Genomic DNA, 21,258 nt, shown 5'->3' with positions numbered 1-21,258 from the left:
TCCATTGTAGCAGCCACAGTCCACTTTTTTCAAGTATATAGACTGGTCAAATTTTCCTGGAAGAAAATGTAGCTTATGGATACCTTGAGTTGACAGCACCTGTACTCCTGTTGAAAGCTCTTAGGTCATTCCTTTAATGTTACCATCACATTGCTAGCATCCACATTCTGATTGCATGTAGTGACGTGGTTACTGAAATGATTAGCAGAGTGGCCATGTGTAGCAACATATGACTAAGATTATTGATGTTCTTTAGTTACACTAGCTGGAGGCCACTGTTTTTAGGTTCATGAACTGGTTAACCTTTTCCTGGAGGTTGTCTAGCTAAATGATGCAAACATCTCAAGCTAACCAAGCCTGTAGTCCTGCCAAATTTTCTTAGTAAATCAAAGAAGTCTATCATTACGTTGTCTTTGAAAGTCTAATATGTCAAATAGGAAAACTGACACAGTAGCAGTTCGGATATTTTTTGTGAGGAGCTGTTTGGCTGGTCATGTCTTGTCACTATTATATCGAGTTCTGAACTAAGATTTGTGCACAAATCTGGCTGCTATTCAATGGAAACAGATCCAATCATTTTTAGCTGGAGTCTCTCAGATTGTTTGTGGATTCAGGTTAGTCCACTGGAACTCAATGTGTACCATCTGGATGGGTGCTAATCTTTCCATAAGACTTAAAAGTTGTTCTTTGATTTTCATGCAGAGATGATAATGGTGTGTTGGTGCGAACTGAAGTCATGAGGACAAGGGAGATAACTCAGAAAGTGAAAGAGCGGAACTTGTGGCAGGTAATCTGGCCAATTGGGAGTTGCATCGAAGCTTAAATTGACTACTTGGTGTTTGAAAATATAGTTTGCTTCATGGTAATACGCTCCGAAATGGGAAGACTATACCCTTTTTTAGAGGAAAAATAAATTAATTAAAACCTTTTAGGTTTATGACAGTAATAGGCTCATGCAATCTGCTGGTAAACATGGTATATAGCTTTTTTTGCCTGACTCTATAAGGTCTTAGTATTTTGTTTTCCATGAGTGGACTTCCTTCCATTTGTTTTTGAACACAGAGCACTATTGTGATGTCTCCCTTCTGTCAACTGTGTATTTTGTCTGTAAGTGGGCTGCATGCAGCATGATTGCAGGCTTTATTGACAGATAGAGAGGACTGTGAGGTTATGTTGGGTTGGATTTCCATCCATGTCCTACATTGTCCTTATATGAGATGCAGCTGAGGCACTTAAGAGAGAAAACAATTTGAGCTTAAGAAGACCTGATGGTGAACCTAGGGAAGACCAAGGTTATGATCTCCAATAGCTCTCTGAACCATACATCCAAATTTCAAAATTGTGTCAATATATAGGATGGGGGACATATTGGTGGTCATGTCATCCTACTTTTGGTGAAGCGGTACATACACTAGTCTCCTTGCTTCTAGCATTGTGATGGTGTAGGGTATCAACAGGTGTTTGATACTATAGTTACACCAGCCCTGTAGTCATAGTCACATGGGATAGGGGAGAGAGACAGGAAACAGGGATGGGGTCATGACATGATAGTGCATGACCGTTGGGCAAAGCCTCAAGGCCCACTATGGTTCATGAGTGAACCTTGATTATGAATATCGCATTGTGCATCTCTGCCTCGCATAGTAGGTGGTGAACTTGACTAATTGATTGCCAACAGAAAGCCTTCCATGAGGTACAGCCCACAGTGGGCTGTACTTGGCACCTCTCCACACCAACCACGCTGGCTCACATGACCAATGTTAGTAGTCGTGTGTCTTGTGGTCATCTCTTACCTGTGAGCATGAGATTGAGTTAGACGAGGACATCAGGAGCTTTGACATTGTATTTGTCTATCATTTTATGTGCTTTAGGAACTTAAGATGAAGGGCACATTAGTCCATTCTTTCAAGGCACTTTTGGCTGTCCTGGACCCAATTGTGGCCCCAATTTTCCTATATATAGGCGGCTTGCCCTCCCACACTCATTATCCATCATTGATCCTTCTCGATCAGCCAACCCTCCTCATTCTCTCATCCCCTTGCTACCATCTAGCACTCACATTGACGCTATCAAAGGACAAACGAGGTTCGAGGATAAGATAATATAGGGGAAGGGAAGGGCACAAGGATTGAAAATGAGTAGTAAATAGGTGTTTTAGGATTTCTTATTAAAAATTTAGGGTTATGGGATGGGATGAGATATTGGGGAAAAGAAATAAGAATGAGTGGTGATGCTCTATATGCAAGGGAAACCGCCATGGCAAAGCATATCATAAGATTTTTATTCTTATCAGCCTTTTTCTTCTCAAACCTCTTGCTGGTGGACTTCTTTTGTTGGGTTTCACTTCTTGGGTTTCACTCACACCTATGCTCAGAGAGGAGTGTCGGTGATTAGTAGGACATTGGGGCACTTTTTACTCTCTACGAGAGGTTTTTTCCCCCAGACTTAGTCTTCTTTCGTATGTGCTTATGTTACATACTTACGAGCACCTATCGTGTTCGGGTGTGAACACCCCTTACAACCCTAAGGTTTAAGGGTTATACTTTGTACTTTCAGTTTACACTCTTTAAATCTATTGCATTGGGTGTCGTGCTTCACTCTCCACACTGTCTACTGCACTCTTAGCTGAGCTTCGATCCTCTCACCCTCTCACATTTGGTATCAGAGGAGGGTTCAGCTCTGCTAAGCATCTGAGAGTTTCCACACAATCCAGCTCTGTCTGGTGGAAGACCGCTTGTGTTGTTGGCTATTTCACTCACGCCTCACTTACGCCTACGCTCACATAGGAGTGTCGATGATCAGTAGGACTTTGGGGCACTTTTTACTCTCGGTAGGAGAGGTTTTTTTCCCTAGACTTATGGTATTATTTCGTATGTACTTATGACACACACTTACGGGCACTTACCATGTTCGGGTGTACTTGCATTCTACACTCTTTCAGTAATTGCATTGGGTGTCGTGCTTCACTCTTAGATTGTCTACTGTTTTCTATGCTGAGCTTCGATCCTGCCGTCCTGTCTCACATTTGGTATTAGAGCAGCAGTGGCTCTTTTCAACTCAGCTCTATTCAGCTCAGCTTCGCAGTTCTCTTCAGCTCAACCTTGCCGCAAGCTCAGCACGACGTGTAGCTGTAGCCAACATTCTCCTCATCAGCTTCTCCAGCTCTTGCTATGTGGACCTCAAGCGTTTGACCCCTTTATGTTCGTCTTGTGTCACATTTCTAGAGCCCCTTGCCAGTTTGTGGAGGCGTTGCTAGCGTGAGCCCATCCGTCTAACATTAGGTGCTTGCCTTTTCTAGCCCGCCTAACGCCTTCCCTTTGCCACGCCAGTTTGTAGTTGCAACGTTGCCCTCTAGCCACTGCACGCCCCACTAGTGTTGTTGTGCCGTTCGTCACATGTCGTGCCCCGCCAAATGCCCTGCCAAACGTCTCGTCAAATGCGTCCTTTGTGCCACATGCCAGTTGTTGCACCCGTAAACAATCACCAGTCGTTGCACCCGTCAACCATTGCCAGCTCAGTCCGACTGAAGCGCCCGTCTAAAGCGACGCCTGTACTTGACTGTACCCGGCTGACACCTGCCTGACAAATTTACGCTAGTCAACCTGTGATTTTTGTGGTAAAATTTTTTAATTTTTTAATTCTAGCATAAATTTCTGGAAGTAGGGGTTTCTACGCAGTAGACATAGCATTCAGAAACATGTCTGGGACACATTGAATGCAAATTTTTTTGGGGCTTTCATGGTTTTTTAAGACATTGGCACACACACTGCAATTACAGTCACAGAAAGACTGTTTTGAACAAATTTGAGGCAAGAAATTTAGGGGACTTTGCTGGTACAGTGTTGCTAAACACTGATTGCACATTGGAGTGCACTCATTATAGACAGTTTTGATAGAGTGCACCTCTGTACACTAATTGCAAAAAGTTGGGAATTTTCAGATTTTCAATTTGGTCCCGCTTCGACATTGCTCTTTTGCATTTTTTTTTTTTGTAATTGATAATCATGGCAAATCAGGGAGGAGATGTCTTCACCTATGTATCCAAGGAGGACAGATTGGATGGAAATAACTATTCACTTTGGTCCTTCATGATGAAGAATGTACTTGTGGCTAAGAATCTTTGGGATTATGCCTGTGGAGAAGAAGCTCGACTTGGAGTTGTGGCTCCAGCTACTCCTCCTCTAGGAGGACGTGCACAATAGGCACCTCAGCCTGCTCCACTTCAGCCACTTCCACAAAGATTAGCAGTTCAAAAAGCATGGGATATACGGGATGCACAGGCTTTGTCGCTAATTGCATTGGCAGTTCAACGGTAAATCATCCCCCACATTCGTTCAACAGCTTTTTCACGAGAAGCTTGGCTAACTTTGGAGCAGATGTTTGCAGGCAAGAATGAGACTCGCATCTCTTTCTTAAAGAAAGAGCTAAAGACATTGAAAATGGATGAAGGTGATTCTATTTAGGATCAATTGAACAAAATTCAGGACTTGTGAGAGCAATTCATGAATGTTGATGAGTACTATTCGGATGCATAGATGATATCTACCACTTTGAACTCATTACCTCCTTCGTACTTGGCTTTTCATACGGCCTTAAACCTTAGCATGAGGATTGCCGCACAGCCAATCACTTTTCTTTTGCTAGTGAGTTTGCTTCTAGAGGAGGAGCAAACAAGAAGAAATAGTGGTGTGGATGTTATAGCCTTTGAGCAGGCTTTTATGGCTAGGCAGAAGGGCAAAGGCAGCCAAGTGAAAAATGCTTCGTAGAGTTGTGGGACTTCTGGCACATCATAGGCAAGTAAAAAACAAGGGGGCACGCAAGTTAAAAAGGAAAAATGCCATTATTGCAAGAAGCCAGGCCATTACATGACTGAGTGCAAAAAGCGCATTGCCAAGGAGAAGGAAAAGGAGTCAGGAATGTCTATTGCTGATGCTCCTTCTACTGCTACCGAGTCCGCGTCCTTTGTTGCAGACAGGGACTATTGTTTTTACACATGCACTTATGACACTTCTTGGGCTGATTGAGCATTTAGCTCTACTAAGGATGTAGACACTTGGTTTTTTGACAGTGGTGCTTCTAGGCACATTACATCTTGCAGAGATTTATTTGCTTCTATTAGTGCAGCTCCAATTGGCAAGTCTGTACAGTGTGCCAACAATGGATCATACCTTGTTCAAGGTATTGGGGAGATTGTGCTCATAGCCATTGATGTCTCTATTCTCTGCCTACAAGATGCTTTATTTGTGCCAGGCATAAAGAAGAATTTGCTCTCTATTTATTCTTTGGCACATTGTGGATTGCAGGTCACATTTGATGATGACAAATGCATGGTGAGAGACAAAGAACACATGACTTTGGTCTTGACAGACACTTTATGTCATGGGCTATGTCCTCTATGCTGAATTTTTTTTTGAAGTAGAAGGGCATTGTCTATCAGTACACTACTGCTTATACCCCACAGCAGAATGGGGTTGCAGAGAGGAAGAATCGGTTACTCATGGAGATGCCCGGATGTATGCTGAAGACAAAGAGCTTGTGTCACAGTTTTTGGATGGAAGCATTCATGTCTGCTTGCCATGTTTTGAACAGATGCCCCACCAAAGCTTTGAAGAAAATTACACATTTTGAGGCTTGGAATAGTCGGAACCTTCTGTTGGACACTGTTGTACCTTTGGATGCCTTGCATATACATACATTCCAAAGGTACTTAGAAAAAAGTTGCATAACAAGGCTGTTAAATGCATTTTGGTGGGATATAGTAGTGAGAGCAAAGGCTATAGATTCTATGATCCAGTTTCTAAAAAGGTGTATGCTAGTAGGGATGTACTATTTGATGAAAAATCAGAATTGTCCTTGGCTGGTTTAGACACATATCAGGCTGCCCGTGATGTACTTGAAGGGCTGCTGCCCATTACATTTGGTGATTCAGTTGGAGTTTCAGCAAGTGAACTCAATGTTCAGCCAGCTGCTTCTTTTGAAAATGCAGAAAATCAGCCATTGGCTGATCTGAATATTCAACAAAGTGCTGAATCTGAAACTCAACAAGAGCTTATGCACAGTCAGGAGGTAAAACAAATGCCTAGATGGTATTTAGAGACTATGAAAGATAGTCATTTGGATGCACCCATGGCTGGTCGTAGTAGAAGGCAAGCTCGTATGCATGATATTGCACATACCATGGAGTTTATTATGGCAGCAAGCACCCTTGATGATAAGGAGCCTAAATGTTTTGAGGATGCACAACAGAGTGTGCATTGGATGGCAGCAATACAAGCTGAATTAGATTCTATCTCTAAGAATCAAACATGAGATTTGGTATCTTTGCCATTTGGGAAGAAAGCCATTGGAACAAAATGGGTCTACAAGCTCAAACAGAATGCAGATGGATCCATTGATAAATACAAGGCAAGGCTTGTAGCTAAAGGCTATGCACAGAAGAAAGGCATTGACTATGAGGAGACGTTTGCTCCTACTTTCCGCATGACGACCATCAGGTCTATGGTTGCTTTGGTTGCTCATTATCGATGGACTGTACATCAGTTAGATATTAAAACTGCATTTTTACATGGGGAACTTCATGAGGAAGTATATGTACAGTAGCCCATTGGTTTTGCAGTTAAGGGCTTGGAACACTTGGTTTGTAAGTGAAAAAAGATTTATATGGTTTCAAACAAGCTCCTAGAGCTTGGTATGCAAAGATAGATGCTTTCTTGCTTAGCCAAGGGTTCGTAAACAGCTCATCCGAGTCTACCCTTTACGTATGTAAAGAGGGGGGATCCATGCTGATCATTTGTCTTGATGTTGATGATCTCTTGCTTACAAGGACACATGCTGATCAGATTTCAGCATTTAAACAAAATTTGCAGCAAACTTTTGACATGTCACACTTGGGGTCTTGGCATTATTACTTGGGTATTTAGTTCATACATGATGTTAGAGGTATTGGGTTATCACAGTCAAGATACATTGGTAAACTTCTTGAGAAGTTTGGCTTACAGGATTGCAAGCCAGTTTGTACACCAATGGAACCTTGACTTAAGCTATCATAACATGATGACAGTGATTTGTTTGATATACACACATATACTCCAGCAGTTAGATGCCTTATTTACTTATGTAACACTAGGCCAGACATACAGTTTGTAGTTTCAGCCCTGAGCAGATATATGCATCAGCCACGCATGTCACATTGGCAAGCTATTAAGCGTGTCTTTCATTACTTGCAGGGTACTAGATCTCTTGGATGCTTTCTGCCAAAGGGGAACCACTGCAGTTACATGCTTACAGTGATTCTAATTTAGCTGGTAATTATGATTCACGTCACTTTACTAGTGGAAATTGTTTCTTTCTTGGCTCGTCTTGCATATCTTGGCTTAGCAAGAAACAGTCCACTGTTGCCACATCGTCATGTGAAGCTGAATACAAGGCAGCTTTCACTACCACAGCTGAATGCGTATGGATTAGACGCTTACTAGCTGATGTGGATGTATCTGTTACAGAGTCTACTCCTTTGTTCACTGACAGTCAGAGTGCCATTGCAGTGGCATGGAACCCAATGTTTCATGCATGCACGAAACACATCGAGATATATTCTCACTTTGTCAGAGAGAGGCTGCATGTAGGTGATATCAGCCTTGTCTATTGCCCTACCACTAGTAATGTGGCAAACATCTTCACCAAAGCTCTATCTCGTGATAAATTTGAAGCATTTCGCAATGCTTTAAATTCGATCTCCTTTGGTGGCGGATGATCCTTGTACTCTTGATCACTCTTCACTCTAGGGGAGTTTGTTGGCTATTTCACTCACGCCTCACCTACACCTACGCTCACATAGGAGTGTCGGTGATCAGTAGGACACTGGGGCACTTTTTACTCTTGGTACGAGAGGTTTTTCTCCCAGACTTATGGTATATTTTTGTATGTGCTTATGACACACACTTACGGTCACTTGGCATGTTCGGGTGTGAACACCCCCTACAACCCTAAGGTTTAAGGGTTGTACTTTGTACTTGCATTCTACACTCTTTCAGCAATTGCATTGGGTGTCGTGCTTCAGTCTCAAGCTGTCTACTATTTTTGTGCTAAGCTTTTATCCTTTCATCCTCTCTCACAAGTGCTGCCCGTCTCCTACAGCAGCCGCCACTGCCCAGCAGGTTCGTCACCTGTGGGACCAGGTCCACCACAGCAACACCATGTTGGTTAGTCGATAGTTGCTTGTGCCCTGTGCCAATGCCTAGCAGCTCGTGAGTCCGCCTGGGAGATCACCCTCCAGTTTGCTTGCGCCCTCTCTTGCTTGCTTGCTCCCTCTCTTGCTTGCTTGCGACGCCCTTGCCCTGTAAGTGCCACCACTGCCTGCGACGCCCCTGCTTACTAGTGACCATGCCACCCGCCCATAGCCGTGGTTTGCGCAGCCCCTAACCTGTCGCGCACTTGCTTGTACCAGTGCCCTCCTTCTCCAGAGTTGCCAGTCACCAACGTGCACTTGCTACCCCGCCTGCAACTTCTCTTCTACACTCTAGCCCTGGTCCTTGCCGGCTGCTTGGCCTAGCTGGCTTAGCACTTGCTTTGTCCACCACTTGTGCTGCCATCCCACGTTAGAACCAGAGGTACAACATTTTAAAAAAAATTATTTTTCTATTCAAGATTCATCTCTGAAAAAAGAGATTCTAGAAGGGTAGACACAGAAATCAAAATACGTGTTTGGGACACGATTGAAGCAAATTTCTTGGAAAATAAGTCAAGAATTTTGGGGCTTTCTGGGTTTTTGAGGACATGGGCACATGTATTGCAATCTTAGTTAGAGATAGACTGTTTTGGACAATTTTGGGGCAAGAAATTTTGTAGTTTTTGCTCATATAGTGTTGCTGAACATTGAATGCACCTTGGATAGTGTGCATTACAGACAGTTTTGAGAGTGTACCTCAGTGTACTAATTGCAGCAAGCTATTTGTTGTAATTTCTGGAAATTTTGAAGATTTCCAGGTTGGTCCTAGCTTGGACATTGCTCTTTTGCCTTCTCTTGGTATTGATTATCATGGCAAATCAGGGAGGAGATGTATTTACCTGTGTATCTAAGGAGGGCAGATTGGATGGTAACAACTACTCACTTTGGTCCTTCATGATGAAGAATGTGCATGTTGCGAAAAATCTTTGGGACTACGTTAGTGGAGAAGAAGTTAGGCCTAGAGTTGTGGCTTGTGCTACTTCTCCTCCAGGAGGACGTGGACAATGGGCACCTCAGCCTATTCAGCTTGCTCTACTTCAGCCACTTCCCCAAAGATTAGCAGCTCAAAAAGCATGGGATACACAGGCATTGTCGCCGATTGCATTGGCAGTTCAGCGGTCCATCATCCCTCACATTTGGTTTGCAGCTTCTTCACGAGAAGCTTGGCTAACTTTGGAGCAGATGTTTGCTGGTAAGAATGAGACTCACATCTCTTTCTTAAAGAAAGAGCTTGAGACATTGAGGATGGATGAGGGTGATTCTATGCAGGATCACTTGAATAAAGTTCAAGACTTGCGTGAGCAACTTATGAATGTCGATGAGTACTATTCAGATGCATAGCTGATATCTACTACATTGAACTCATTACCTCCTTTGTACTTGGCTTTTCATACGGCCCTAAACCTCACCATGAGGATTGCCCCACAACCTATTTCTTGGCTTTTGTAGCACTTGTCGAGAACCAATCTGGTTGTAAAATAAAGACTCTCCGTTTGGACCGAGGGGGGGAATATATGTCCTCTATGCTAAATTCTTTTTTGAAGCAGAAGGGCATTGTTCACCAGTTCACTCTGCTTATACTCCATAGCAGAATGGGGTTGCAGAGAGGAAGAATCGGTCACACATGGAGATGGCCAGATGTATGTTGAAAGCAAAGAGCTTGCCACATAGTTTTTGGATGGAAGCCGTTATGTGTGCTTGCCATGTTTTGAACAGATGCCCCACCAAAGCATTAAAGAATGTTACACCTTTTGAGGCTTGGAACAGCTGGAAACCTTTTGCTGGGCACTTTCATACCTTTGGTTGTCTTGCATATGCACACATTCCCCAGGTACTCAGATAAAAGTTGGATAACAAGGCTGTCAAATGCATTTTTGTGGGATATAGTAGTGAGAGCAAAGGCTACAGACTCTATGATCCTGTCTCTAAAAAGGTCTTTGTTAGTAGGGATGTATTATTCGATGAAAAATAAGAATTGTCCCTGGCTGGTTTAGACACATATTAGGCTGCCCGTGATGTATTTGAAGGGCTGCTGCCCATTATATTTGGTGATTCAACTGGAGTTTCAACAAGTGAACTCAATGTTCAGCCAACTGCTCCTTTTGAAAATGCAGAAAATGAGCCATTGGCTGATTTGAATATTCAGCAAAGTGCTGAAACTAAAATTCAGCAAGAGCTTATGCACAGTCAGGAGGCAAGACAAATGCCTAGATGGTATTTAAAGACTATGAAAGATAGTCATCTGGATGCACCCATGGCTGGTTGTACTAGAAGGCAAGCTCATATGCATGATACTGCACATACCATGGAGTTTGTTATGGCAGTAAGCACCCTTGATGATGAGGAACCTGAATGTTTTGAGGATGCACAATAGAGTGTGCATTGGATGGCAGCAATGCAAGCTGAATTGGATTCTATCTCTAAGAATCAAACATGGGATTTGGTATCTTTGCCCTTGTGAAGAAAACTACTAGGTTTTGCACAAAGGACACACAAAGTGTAGGACCACTAAAGAAACACAAAGAGACTAACGTATGTTGGGATGTAAAGGTCCTTTATTCACCCCCGTGTATTTTACACGTGTATTGTTATGTTGTACATGTGAATGCACCCTTACGGGCCCCGAGTATAAATACATTTTATTCTTTGTGTACCAACACATTGTTGATACACCCAAATCAGTTCGTCACTCTTACTCTCACTCTCACTCACCTGTTCACTTCCTCTACTGCAAATCTTTACGCTTCCGCTACCCGCGCGCTCCAACAAGTGGTATTAGAGCTGAGGTTAAGGTGCTCGCGCTCCTCGAAGTCCGCGTGAGACATCACCAGCTCTTCGCTCACGAGAAATCAGTAAGTCGTCACTCATAGAGGTCAGGTCGTCACTGTTTCCAGGCATGTGTATGTGCTGGACAGTCAGGCGACCGTGTTGTAGGTCACGTTTTGTGCAAGTGACAGCCTGATAGACAAGCGACAAGTCAATTTTGACCAGGCATGCAGTCAAACAGGTCAACGCAGGTCACGAGCAGCCAGGTGCAGGCTGCATAGGTCACGCAATGCAGTTTCATCATGTTTTTTGAGCAGGCGACATTAGACGCAGGACATGCGACAGTCAGTGGCTGGTGACGGGGTGATTCGTCATATTTTGCAGCAGATTCGTTACTTTTTTCAGGCATTTTTCCTTCATTTTTTAAAAATTTCCTGCAAGCAGCCCCTTACTGACGGGGGTTCGCGCGTGGAAGCACAGTTTTCAGATTTGTGCAAATTTGAGGCTGGAAATTTGGGGCTTTTCCCAGATTTGATGCTGTTTATGCTTGGCAGTGACATCTGTGTCAGAAATTGCAGACATTGTGCGCATTGACCTCAATTAATTTGGGGATTTTTCAAATTTGTTGAAATTTTGCTCATCCGAGTAAAATTTCTTGGCATTGGACCAAGGAAAATTGGGGCTTTTCATGTATTGAGGTAATTTTGCTCAGCTGAGTCAGTTTGGCTGACATTTGCGCACATTTGGACCTGGAAATTTGGAATTTTGTGCAGAATTTGATAAATTTCTGCATTATTTGACTGTGCAGTGGCTGGTTTATGTCAAAACAGCAGAGGATTATTGCTGGTTATGCAAGAACAGCAGTGTATTTGCTGTTTTAGCTTGTGCTCTTGCAGTTTAGTACTTTTACACTTGTACTTGTGATAAAATGGCTGCAACTTCTTCCAGTTCTGACATTAAAAGTTTGATGGAAATCAAGCGATTTGATGGTCAGGGCTTTGATCTTTGGAAAGATCGTATGCAGGGCATACTGTTCTTAAAGGATTGTGAGGATGCTTTGCAAATGGATAAACCCACACAAATGTCTGAGGCGGATTGGGCCAAAGTCAATAAAAGGGCTGTGGCTTATATAAAGATGGGTGTCACTGATGACATTTTGACAGACATTAAGGGTTTAGACACTAGTCATGCAATATGGGAGAAGTTGAAAACTACCTATGAGATCACCACACCTGTTAATCAGGTGCTTTTAATGCGCAAGTTGGTGAATATGCGGCTGGATGAGTCCAAGCCTGCAGCTGAGCACTTGAGTGCATTTACTGGCATTTTAAATCAGCTCAAGGATGCAAGTTTGGATTTTGATGATAAGTTGAGGGCAATCTTTTTGATCATGACATTGCCTGACTCTTGGGAGACTTTGGTTGTTTCTCTCAGTAATAACCTCAATCTCACATATGATGGTGTGAGGGGTTCGATCTTGAATGAAGAAATTAGATGTAAGTCTAGTGGAGAAGGCAACAACTTAGCTTATAATGTTAGAGGCAGGGTTGAAAAGAAAAATGCAAATGCTGGACAGAGAAGCAGGAGCAAGAGCAAAGGAAAAGAAAAGAGTGATGTTACATGCTATCAGTGTGGTCGGAAGGGCCACAAGAAGCCTGATTGCAGGTATTACAAGAAGGAACAAGAGAGAAAGAAGAATGCATGAGACAAAAAGAAGAAAGAGGAAAAGACAGATGCATCTGAGGCAGGTAAAGGCAAGGAAAAGGCCAATGTGGCCTCTAGTGTTGTCATAGAGGAGCTCTCAAATGCAGAGGCTGATGTATTATGTGCAGTGGATTATGATGTCCTTGTATTTCACATGCAGGATATGCAGATCACCAAGGCTGATGTGATTGATGCACTTTTGTCAGTTGATGATTGTGTCACTCAGACTTGGATTGTAGACTCTGGTGCCTCTTTCCATGTGACTCCATGCTTGGAGTGTTGCTACTTTTGATGCAGGCTGTTATGGCAAGGTTTACCTTGGAAATAATCATGCTTGCAGCATTGATGGGATTGACACCATACACTTGTCTTTGGATAATGGGCAAGAACTTGTGTTGAAAGATGTCAGATATGTGCCTGGCATCAAGAAGAGTTTACTACCTGTTGGACAGCTTGACTTGCATGGTTACACCACACTGTTTGGTGGTGGTTTGTGGAAATTAAAAAGGGGTTCCATGCTGATTGCTAAAGGAACAAAGAAGGGCACTCTGTATTGTCTGCACTGTAAAGCTTTGAATGGCAAGTTTCTTGCAGTTGCTGAAATTGGCTGTCATTTGGAGTTATGGCATAAGAGATTAGGCCATATGAGCCAAAAAGGACTTGATGCCCTTAGCTCTCTGAAGAGGGTTGATGAAAAAGGCTCTAAACTTGATTTTTGTAATGACTACCAGTTTGGAAAGCAAATAAAAAATTCCTTTTACTCTGGTGTCTCTCGTAAGTCCAATGTCTTGGACTTAGTGCATTTTGATGTATGTAGTATGCTCATGAAATCCTTGGGTGGTGCTGCATATTTTATCTCCTTTATTGATGATTGTTCCAAGAAGATTTGGGTGTATTTGCTGAAAAAGAAAAGTGAACTGTTTGCTGTTTTTAAAACTTTTCATGCATTTGTGACCACTCAGACAGGTAGAAAGTTGAAATGCTTGAGAACTGATAATGGGGGTGAGTTCACGTCTAATGAATTTAAATCCTTTTGTGACTTGCATGGGATCAAGAGGGAGCTTACAGCCCCTTACAGCCCTTCTTCAAATGGTGTGGCTGAAAGATATTATAGGACTCTTATGTGAGAGAGTGCGGTGCATGCTGTCCATTGCTAATCTCCCTCATGAATTTTGGGGAGAGGCACTTAAAACCGCGGTTCACATTTGCAACCGCTCTCCAAACAGGTCCCTAAATAATGGCATCCCTGAGGAGGTTTGGTCTGGCAAACCGGCCTCATATGACCATTTACGAATATTTGGCTGTGATGCTTTTGTGCATGTTAGAAATGAGCCGAGGAATAAACTTGACCCGAAATCCACCAAAGGCATTTTCATGGGCTATGGTGATGAGGGTGAATTTGGCTATAGAGTGTGGCTACCTCAGTCCAAGAAAATTGTTCGCAGCCGTAATGTTGTGTTTAATGAGGCAAAGTTGCTGAAAAGTACTTTAGCCTTTGATGAAGACATGAAAAAGGTCAAATTTCAGAATTCGCAGCCACCTATTACTTCAAATGATGAGCCTCATGGTGCTGTACCACAGGCTGAAACTGATGATCAGCCGGTTATCTTTGAGCCAGATGATGATGGACAGCAAATAGAAGCACAGGGAGGTCATGGACAGCAAGATAGACTTGCTGATTATGAAAATGCAGGTGCTGGAAATGAAAATGAAGGTGCTGTACAGCATGAACAGCATGCTGAAAATGGCTTACAGCAGCCAATAAATGCTGAAAATAACATGCCTCCAGATGTAGATCCGATTCCTGAGAATGTAGATCATTGGGTACGCAGGTCTACACGCCTAAGAAGGCAACCACATAGGTATGACCCCTCTTTGCATTATGTGATGCTTACTGATGAGGGTGAGCCTTTGACATATAAAGAGGCTAAGTTATGCAAATTCAGCAATAAGTGGGAGCTAGCTATGCAAAAAGAGATTAAATCTCTGTATGCTAATGATACTTGGGATCTTGTGTCGTTGCCCAAAGGAAGAAAGCCTCTTCCAAACAAATGGGTTTACAAAGTAAAGATAGTTGATGGGAAACCCAAGTACAAGGCAAGATTGGTTGGCAAAGGGTATGCACAGAAGGAAGGGATTGACTTCCAGGAGGTCTTCTCACCTGTCGTGAAGATGACCACACTACGTGTGCTTTTTGCTCTCACTGCTGTATTGGATTTAGAGCTGTACCAAATGGATGTGAAAACAACTTTTCTGCATGGTGACATTGATGAGGAGATCTACATGAAACAGCCTGAGGGTTTTGTAGTTCCTGGAAAAGAGCAGTTGGTGTGTAAACTAAAACGCAGCTTATATGGGCTGAAACAAGCACTACGGCAGTGGTACAAAAAGTTTGACACTTTTATGCTCTCTCATGGGTTTACGCACAACCATGCAGATCATTGTTTGTATATGAAAAAGGATACAGATGGCAGCCTTATCATACTTATTTTGTATGTGGATGATATGTTGCTAGTTGGGAAGAGAAAGACTAGCTTGGATGCTCTCAAAGATCAGCTGAAATCAGCCTTTTCCATGAAAGATTTGGGGAATGCAGAGCATATATTGGGCATGAGGATTCGTAGGGATAGAACGCAGAAATTGTTGTTCTTATCTCAAGAAAAGTACATTGAAAAGGTACTGGACAGATTTAACATGGCTGAAGCTAAGCCTCTCGGAGTACCCTTACCTCCATATCTTAAGCTTAGTAAAGCCAACAGCCCAAAAGATGACATGGAAGCCAATGCTATGAAGGGAGTCCCTTATGCATCAGCTTGTGGCTCTCTTATGTATGCTATGGTGGCTACTCGTCTAGACATTGCTCATGCAGTGGGAGTTGTCAGCAGGTTTATGTCAAATCCTGGCAAACCACACTGGGAGGCTGTCAAGAGTATTCTTAGATATCTGAAGGGTACACAAAGAAAGTGTATTTGCTATGGGCAGGGTGCACTTAATCTGCAGGGTTATTGTGATGCAGACATGGCAGGTGACTTAGACACTCGCAGGTCCACTAGCGGGTATGTCTTTACAGTTGTTGGAGGGGCCGTCTCTTGGTGCTCCAGGTTGCAGAACATCGTAGCACTGAGTACTACTGAAGCTGAATACATATCAGCTACTGAAGCTTCTAAGGAAGCTATATGGTTGAGCAGACTCACAGAGGATCTTGGCATGTCTATGAGTACTCTAGTGTTGGGATGTGATAGCCAGAGTGCAGTGTATCTGGCTAAAAATGCCATGTATCATTCACGCACAAAGCATATTGATGTGCGATATCACTTTATCAGATAGATTCTGGAGGATGGTCTAATCACATTGACCAAGATCAAAACACAGGACAACCTTGCAGATGTTCTCACTAAAAGTCTAGGCAAGGCTCAGCATGAGCATTGCATACGACTAGTGGGAGTTGGTTAAAGGTTCACTCCGGACCTTTAAGTGGGAGGTTGTTGGGATGTAAAGGTCCTTTATTCACCTCCGTGTATTTTACACGTGTATTGTTATGTTGTACATGTGAATGTACCCTTACGGGCCCTAAGTATAAATACATTTTATTCTTTGTGTACCAACACATTGTTGGTATACCCAAATCAGTTCGTCACTCTTACTCTCACTCTCACTCACCTGTTCACTTCCTCTACTGCAAATCTTCACGCTTCTGCTACCCGCGTGCTCCAACAACGTAGACACAGAGAGTAAAACTCAATTCCTAAATGCAAAACTCAAAACTCAAATACAGAAACTCAAACACAAACAGAAGAAGGGAGAGAGAGAGAATACAACTTTGAAGTGAATGAATGTTGTAAATGAATGTAAGAGTGTACAGTGTGCTCAAGGGCAGAGCAATGTCAGAGAGTGACGTCCACCGGACATGGATCCCAAGTCTGTAATTCTTCCTTTGCCTTTGAACTTGGAAAGCATAGTTCAGAGGCAATGTGCTCATTCCCCCTAATGAAGTACCATGGTGCAAAGAGGTAGAAAATGGAGTAGAGAAGGAGAAGGTGCTAGGAGTGGAGATGGATGATCCAACCCCTAGGATGTGTGATGCAGATATGGAGTGTAATCCAAGTTTTTGGAAAGATGATGAGAGGTGATTCAGGTGTGATATAGAAGAGGGTGGAATGGGAGGGAAGTGAGAAGTGTGTGCGATATGCTCAAATGAAACAAAAGCTATAGATGTACTTGAATTTCGTCTGCTTCATGAGCCCCCTCTATTGAAGTTCACATACGCAAAGCCATCCGGATCTTGTACCTCAAAAGAAGAAACATGCGAGGGTTTCGATTCATGTAATATAAAAGAATTATATAAACCTGACATTGGACCTGGCTGAGATGATGAAGATGGATCGCCAGATGTTTCGAATGCCGTATGTCCTCCATGATCGGAGAGGTGGTCAGCCTCACCAACCGGACCGAATGTGGTAACAAAACTGGTAGGAGGGGTGTAAACATCACCGTACTTGTTGTGATAGTACTTCTCCTCTGTCATGTTAGTGAAATCTGAAATAGGAGTAGAAGAAGAAGGTGAAGGTGAAAGTGGATTGCCATCCTTCTCACCAAGTCCATAATGCTGTCTTAGGGCCTCCAATGATGGAGAAGCCTGATAGGACATCATAGGAACTAGAGAAGAAGGTGTCTGGGACATTGTGATTCGGTTAGGAGTTGTATTGTGTGCCTCGCACAAAGACAAGGTCTCCGCAATATCCACAGGATACTCTTTACAAGAGCATTGGCTCTGATACCATGTGAAGAAAACTGCTAGGGTTTGCACAGAGGACACATAGAGTGTACGACCACGACAAAAACACAGAGATAGACGTAGACACAGAGAGCAAAACTCAAACCCTAAATGCAAAACTCAAACTCAAAACTCAAACACAAACAGAAGAAGGGAGAGAGAGAACACAACTCTGAAGTGAATGAATGCTGTATATGAATGTAAGAGTGTATAGTGTGCTCAAGGGCAGAGCAATGTCAGAGAGTGACGTCCACTGGAGATGGATCCCAAGTCTGTGACCACCAGTCAGAGTGTTTGAGGAGGTAGATGCTGTAAACGCAAGTGATAGCAGATGCTGATCAACAAACGCAAATAGTAGCAGTGTGTGTGATGGCTGGCGGCTGTCCCAGACAATAAACACAAATCTGAAATTGCCGCAGGATGATGAATAGCTGACGCCTAGGCTGCACAGGTGCAAATGCAGGCTGAAACAGTGTTTGATGTGGTTGGCTATGATTGGATGATCAGATCGCAGCAGATGATGATGTCGCTAGCAGTTGACATCAGCATGGATGAAGGCGCCAGCAGCATGAGCAAACACGGATGCAATGCACAGACGGCATGAGGCTGAATGAGGGCAGCTTGTCTATTTATTGATGCAGAAGGATGCCCCAAAAATTAGGGTTTTTGGGAGACCACCGAAACTCTCTCGGACCGCTTCCCTTTTTAGGGTTTTTCATTAATTAAGTGTTTTTTGGGACTGTTTAAGAATGCTAATCAGTTGAAAAGCGTGTTTTAGCTCAACAGCCCTTTGGGAAGAATGCCATTGTAACAAAATGGGTCTACAAGCTGAAACGGAATGTAGATGGATCCATTGACAAATATAAGGTAAGGCTTGTAGCTAAAGGCTATGCATAGAAGAAAGGCATTGACTATGAGGAGACATTTGCTCCTACCTCCGGAATGACTACCATCAGGTCTATGGTTCCTTTGGCTGCCCATTATGGATGGATTGTGCATCAGTTAGATATTTAAACTGCATTTTTACATGGGGAACTTCACGAGGAAGTATATGTACAACAGCCCATAGGTTTTGCAGTTGAGGGATCCGAACACTTGGTTTGCAAGCTGAAAAAGGCTTTATATGGCTTGAAACAAGCTCTTAGAGCTTGGTATGCAAAGATTGATGCCTTTTTACTCAGCCAAGGGTTTATAAACAGCTCATCTGAGTCCACCCTTTACATATGTAAAGAGGGGGAATCCATGTTGATCATTTATCTATATGTTGATGACCTTTTGCTTACAGGGATACATGCTGATCAGATTTCAGCATTTAAACAAAATTTGCAGCAAACTTTTGAGATGTCAGACTTGGGGTCTTTGCATTATTACTTGGGCATTTAGTTCATACATGATGCTAGAAGTATTGGTTATCACAATCAAGATACATTGGTAAACTTCTTGAGAAGTTTGGCTTACAGGATTGCAAGCCAGTCTGTACACCAATGGAACCTGGACTAAAGTTGTTATTACATGATGACAGTAATTTGTTTGATATACATACATATGCTCTAGCAGTTGGATGCCTTATTTACCTATGCAACACCAGGCCGGACATACAATTTGTAGTTTCAGTCTTAAGCAGATATATGCATCAGCCATTCATGTTACATTGGCAAGCACTTAAGGGTGTCTTTTGTTTTTTGCAGGGTACTAGATCTCTAGGATTGCTTTATGCCAAGGGGGGACCGTTGCAGTTACATTCTTACAGTGATTATGATTGGGTTGGTGATTATGATTCACGTCACTCCACTAGTGGCAATTGTTTCTTTCTTGGCCCATCTTGTATATCTTGGCTTAGCAAGAAACGATCCACTGTTGCCACATCGTCATGCGAAGTTGAATACAAGGCAACTTTTACTACCACAGTTGAATGCGTATGGATTAGACACTTGCTAGCTGATCTGGATGTACCTGTTACGGAGCCTACTCCTTTGTTCACTAACAATCAGAGTGCCATTGCAGTGGCACGGAACCCAGTGTTTCATGCACGTACGAAACACATTAAGATACATTATCACTTTGTCAGAGAGAGGCTACATGCAAGTGATATCAGCCTTGACTATTATCCTACCACCAGTAATGTGGCAAACATCTTCACCAAAGCTCTACCTCGTGACAAATTTGAAGCATTTCGCAGTGCTTTAAATTTGATTACCTTTGGTGGTGGATGATCCTTGTATTTTTTTATCACTCTTCACTCCAGGGGGGTTTATTGGGTTTCACTTGTTGGGTCTCACTCACGCCTACGCTCACAGAGGAGTGTCGGTGATCAATAGGACACGGGGGTACTTTTTACTCTCGGTATGAGAGGTTTTTTTCCCCAAACTTATTGTCTTCTTTCGTATGTGCTTTTGTTATACACTTACGAGCACTTATCGTGTTCGGGTGTGAATACCTCGTACAACTCTAAGGTTTAAGGGTTGTACTTTGTACTTTCAGTTTACACTCTTTTAGTCTATTGCATTGGGTGTCGTGCTTCACTCTCCACACTATCTACTGCACTCTCAGCTGAGCTTTGATCCTCTCACCCTCTCACATCTTTGTCATGTCTGTCTTTCTTAGGCTTCAGATTGGCTCTGTCATGTCTATCTTTGTTGAAACGGTCCTTACGCTTCTTGCCACTCCTCTTCTATCAAAACTTGCACTAGCTTTTTCTTGCTTGCTATTGTTGGGTTTATTCCATATTTGGGCATCAATTATCCTTGAGTTGAAGCTATGATAGCTTTCTGTTGTAAATTCCCCTACAATGAGGAATCATATCCACAAGATGGAGGAGCTTGCATCCACTAGTATGGACATCTCTTTGGAGGACCTAGCTATGACACTTCTCTCATATCTTCTGTCAACGAGGTACGATGTGGTCTCTCACTTCTTGTGGCTAGGAAACTCTCACTTGGAAGGAGCTAGTCCCATTGGTGCCTTAGCAAGATACACATCAAAGTGAGAGAGATTCTTGCGGAGCCCATATACATGGCCATACTTATGCGGCTTCCTCTCCAAGTATAGGACAAGCCACACAGAAAAAAGGGGAAGAGGAAGAAGTCTGAGTCATCTTCAGACTTTGATACAGATTTTGTGGGAAAGCATAGAGAATATCCTACATGTTCATCGTGGGAAGACCTTACACCTTAAGGAGAAGTATTGGAGGAAATACCCTCATATGCATTCAGAAACAAAGGTTGGATCTATATCGAAGCCACGTTTACCTCTACTTCGTCACCCGGGTTAACCATCGAGTCCATGTTTTTACACATTCTTCAGAGGAGCCTTCTACAATTCTCTCGTCTTCTAAGTGTCCCTAGGTCATTGATAGTGGTGCATTGAGTCATATTACTTCCCAAGGTGATTTGTTGCAAGATCTTTGTTCGCCCGAGGATATCGTCATTGTTGGTGACGTCTCTTCGATGCCTATTAGTAGTGTTGGCACCTTGTCTCTTCTGTTTAACCATCCATCGAGCTTTGTTTCTGAGGTCCTACATGTTCTGGACTTGGGCTTCCATCTACTCTTAGTTCATGGCCTTTCTAGACTCAAGTTTCCTGCTATCTTCACAGAGTCGGCCATCTTTGTTGAGGATTATTCTACAAGAGCCACTTTTGTGACAAGTTGACGAGAGGGGACTATCCATGCTCCATTTCCCTTCCATTGTGTAGGACTCTCTGAAGCAGCTTTCTGTTGCGGCATCTGTTACCAATTGTCTACCATTTTTCCCATAGGTTCCATCCCACCCCCCACCATTGATTCTAGTGG

General features: G+C 43.0%; 1 protein-coding gene across 3 annotated transcripts in view; it reads left to right on the top strand.

Annotated features, from left to right (window-relative positions):
- LOC148020914 (NAD-capped RNA hydrolase DXO1-like) overlaps window positions 1-21,258 on the top strand; it is a 66,913-nt gene that overhangs the window by 33,140 nt on the left and 12,515 nt on the right. For all 3 annotated transcript variants that reach the window (XM_087698725.1, XM_087698727.1, XM_087698728.1), the window contains 2 exons: window positions 568-614; window positions 703-787. In XM_087698725.1, coding sequence (XP_087554851.1) covers window positions 568-614; window positions 703-787 — 132 coding nt within the window. The remainder of the gene's footprint in view (window positions 1-567; window positions 615-702; window positions 788-21,258) is intronic.

Source organism: Lygodium microphyllum, chromosome 18, assembly GCF_053477565.2.
Source record: "Lygodium microphyllum isolate KBCC chromosome 18, Lygodium_microphyllum_v1.1.10, whole genome shotgun sequence".
Classification (NCBI taxonomy): Eukaryota; Viridiplantae; Streptophyta; class Polypodiopsida; order Schizaeales; family Lygodiaceae; genus Lygodium; species Lygodium microphyllum.
This window is presented reverse-complemented; position numbering and strand designations above follow the sequence as displayed.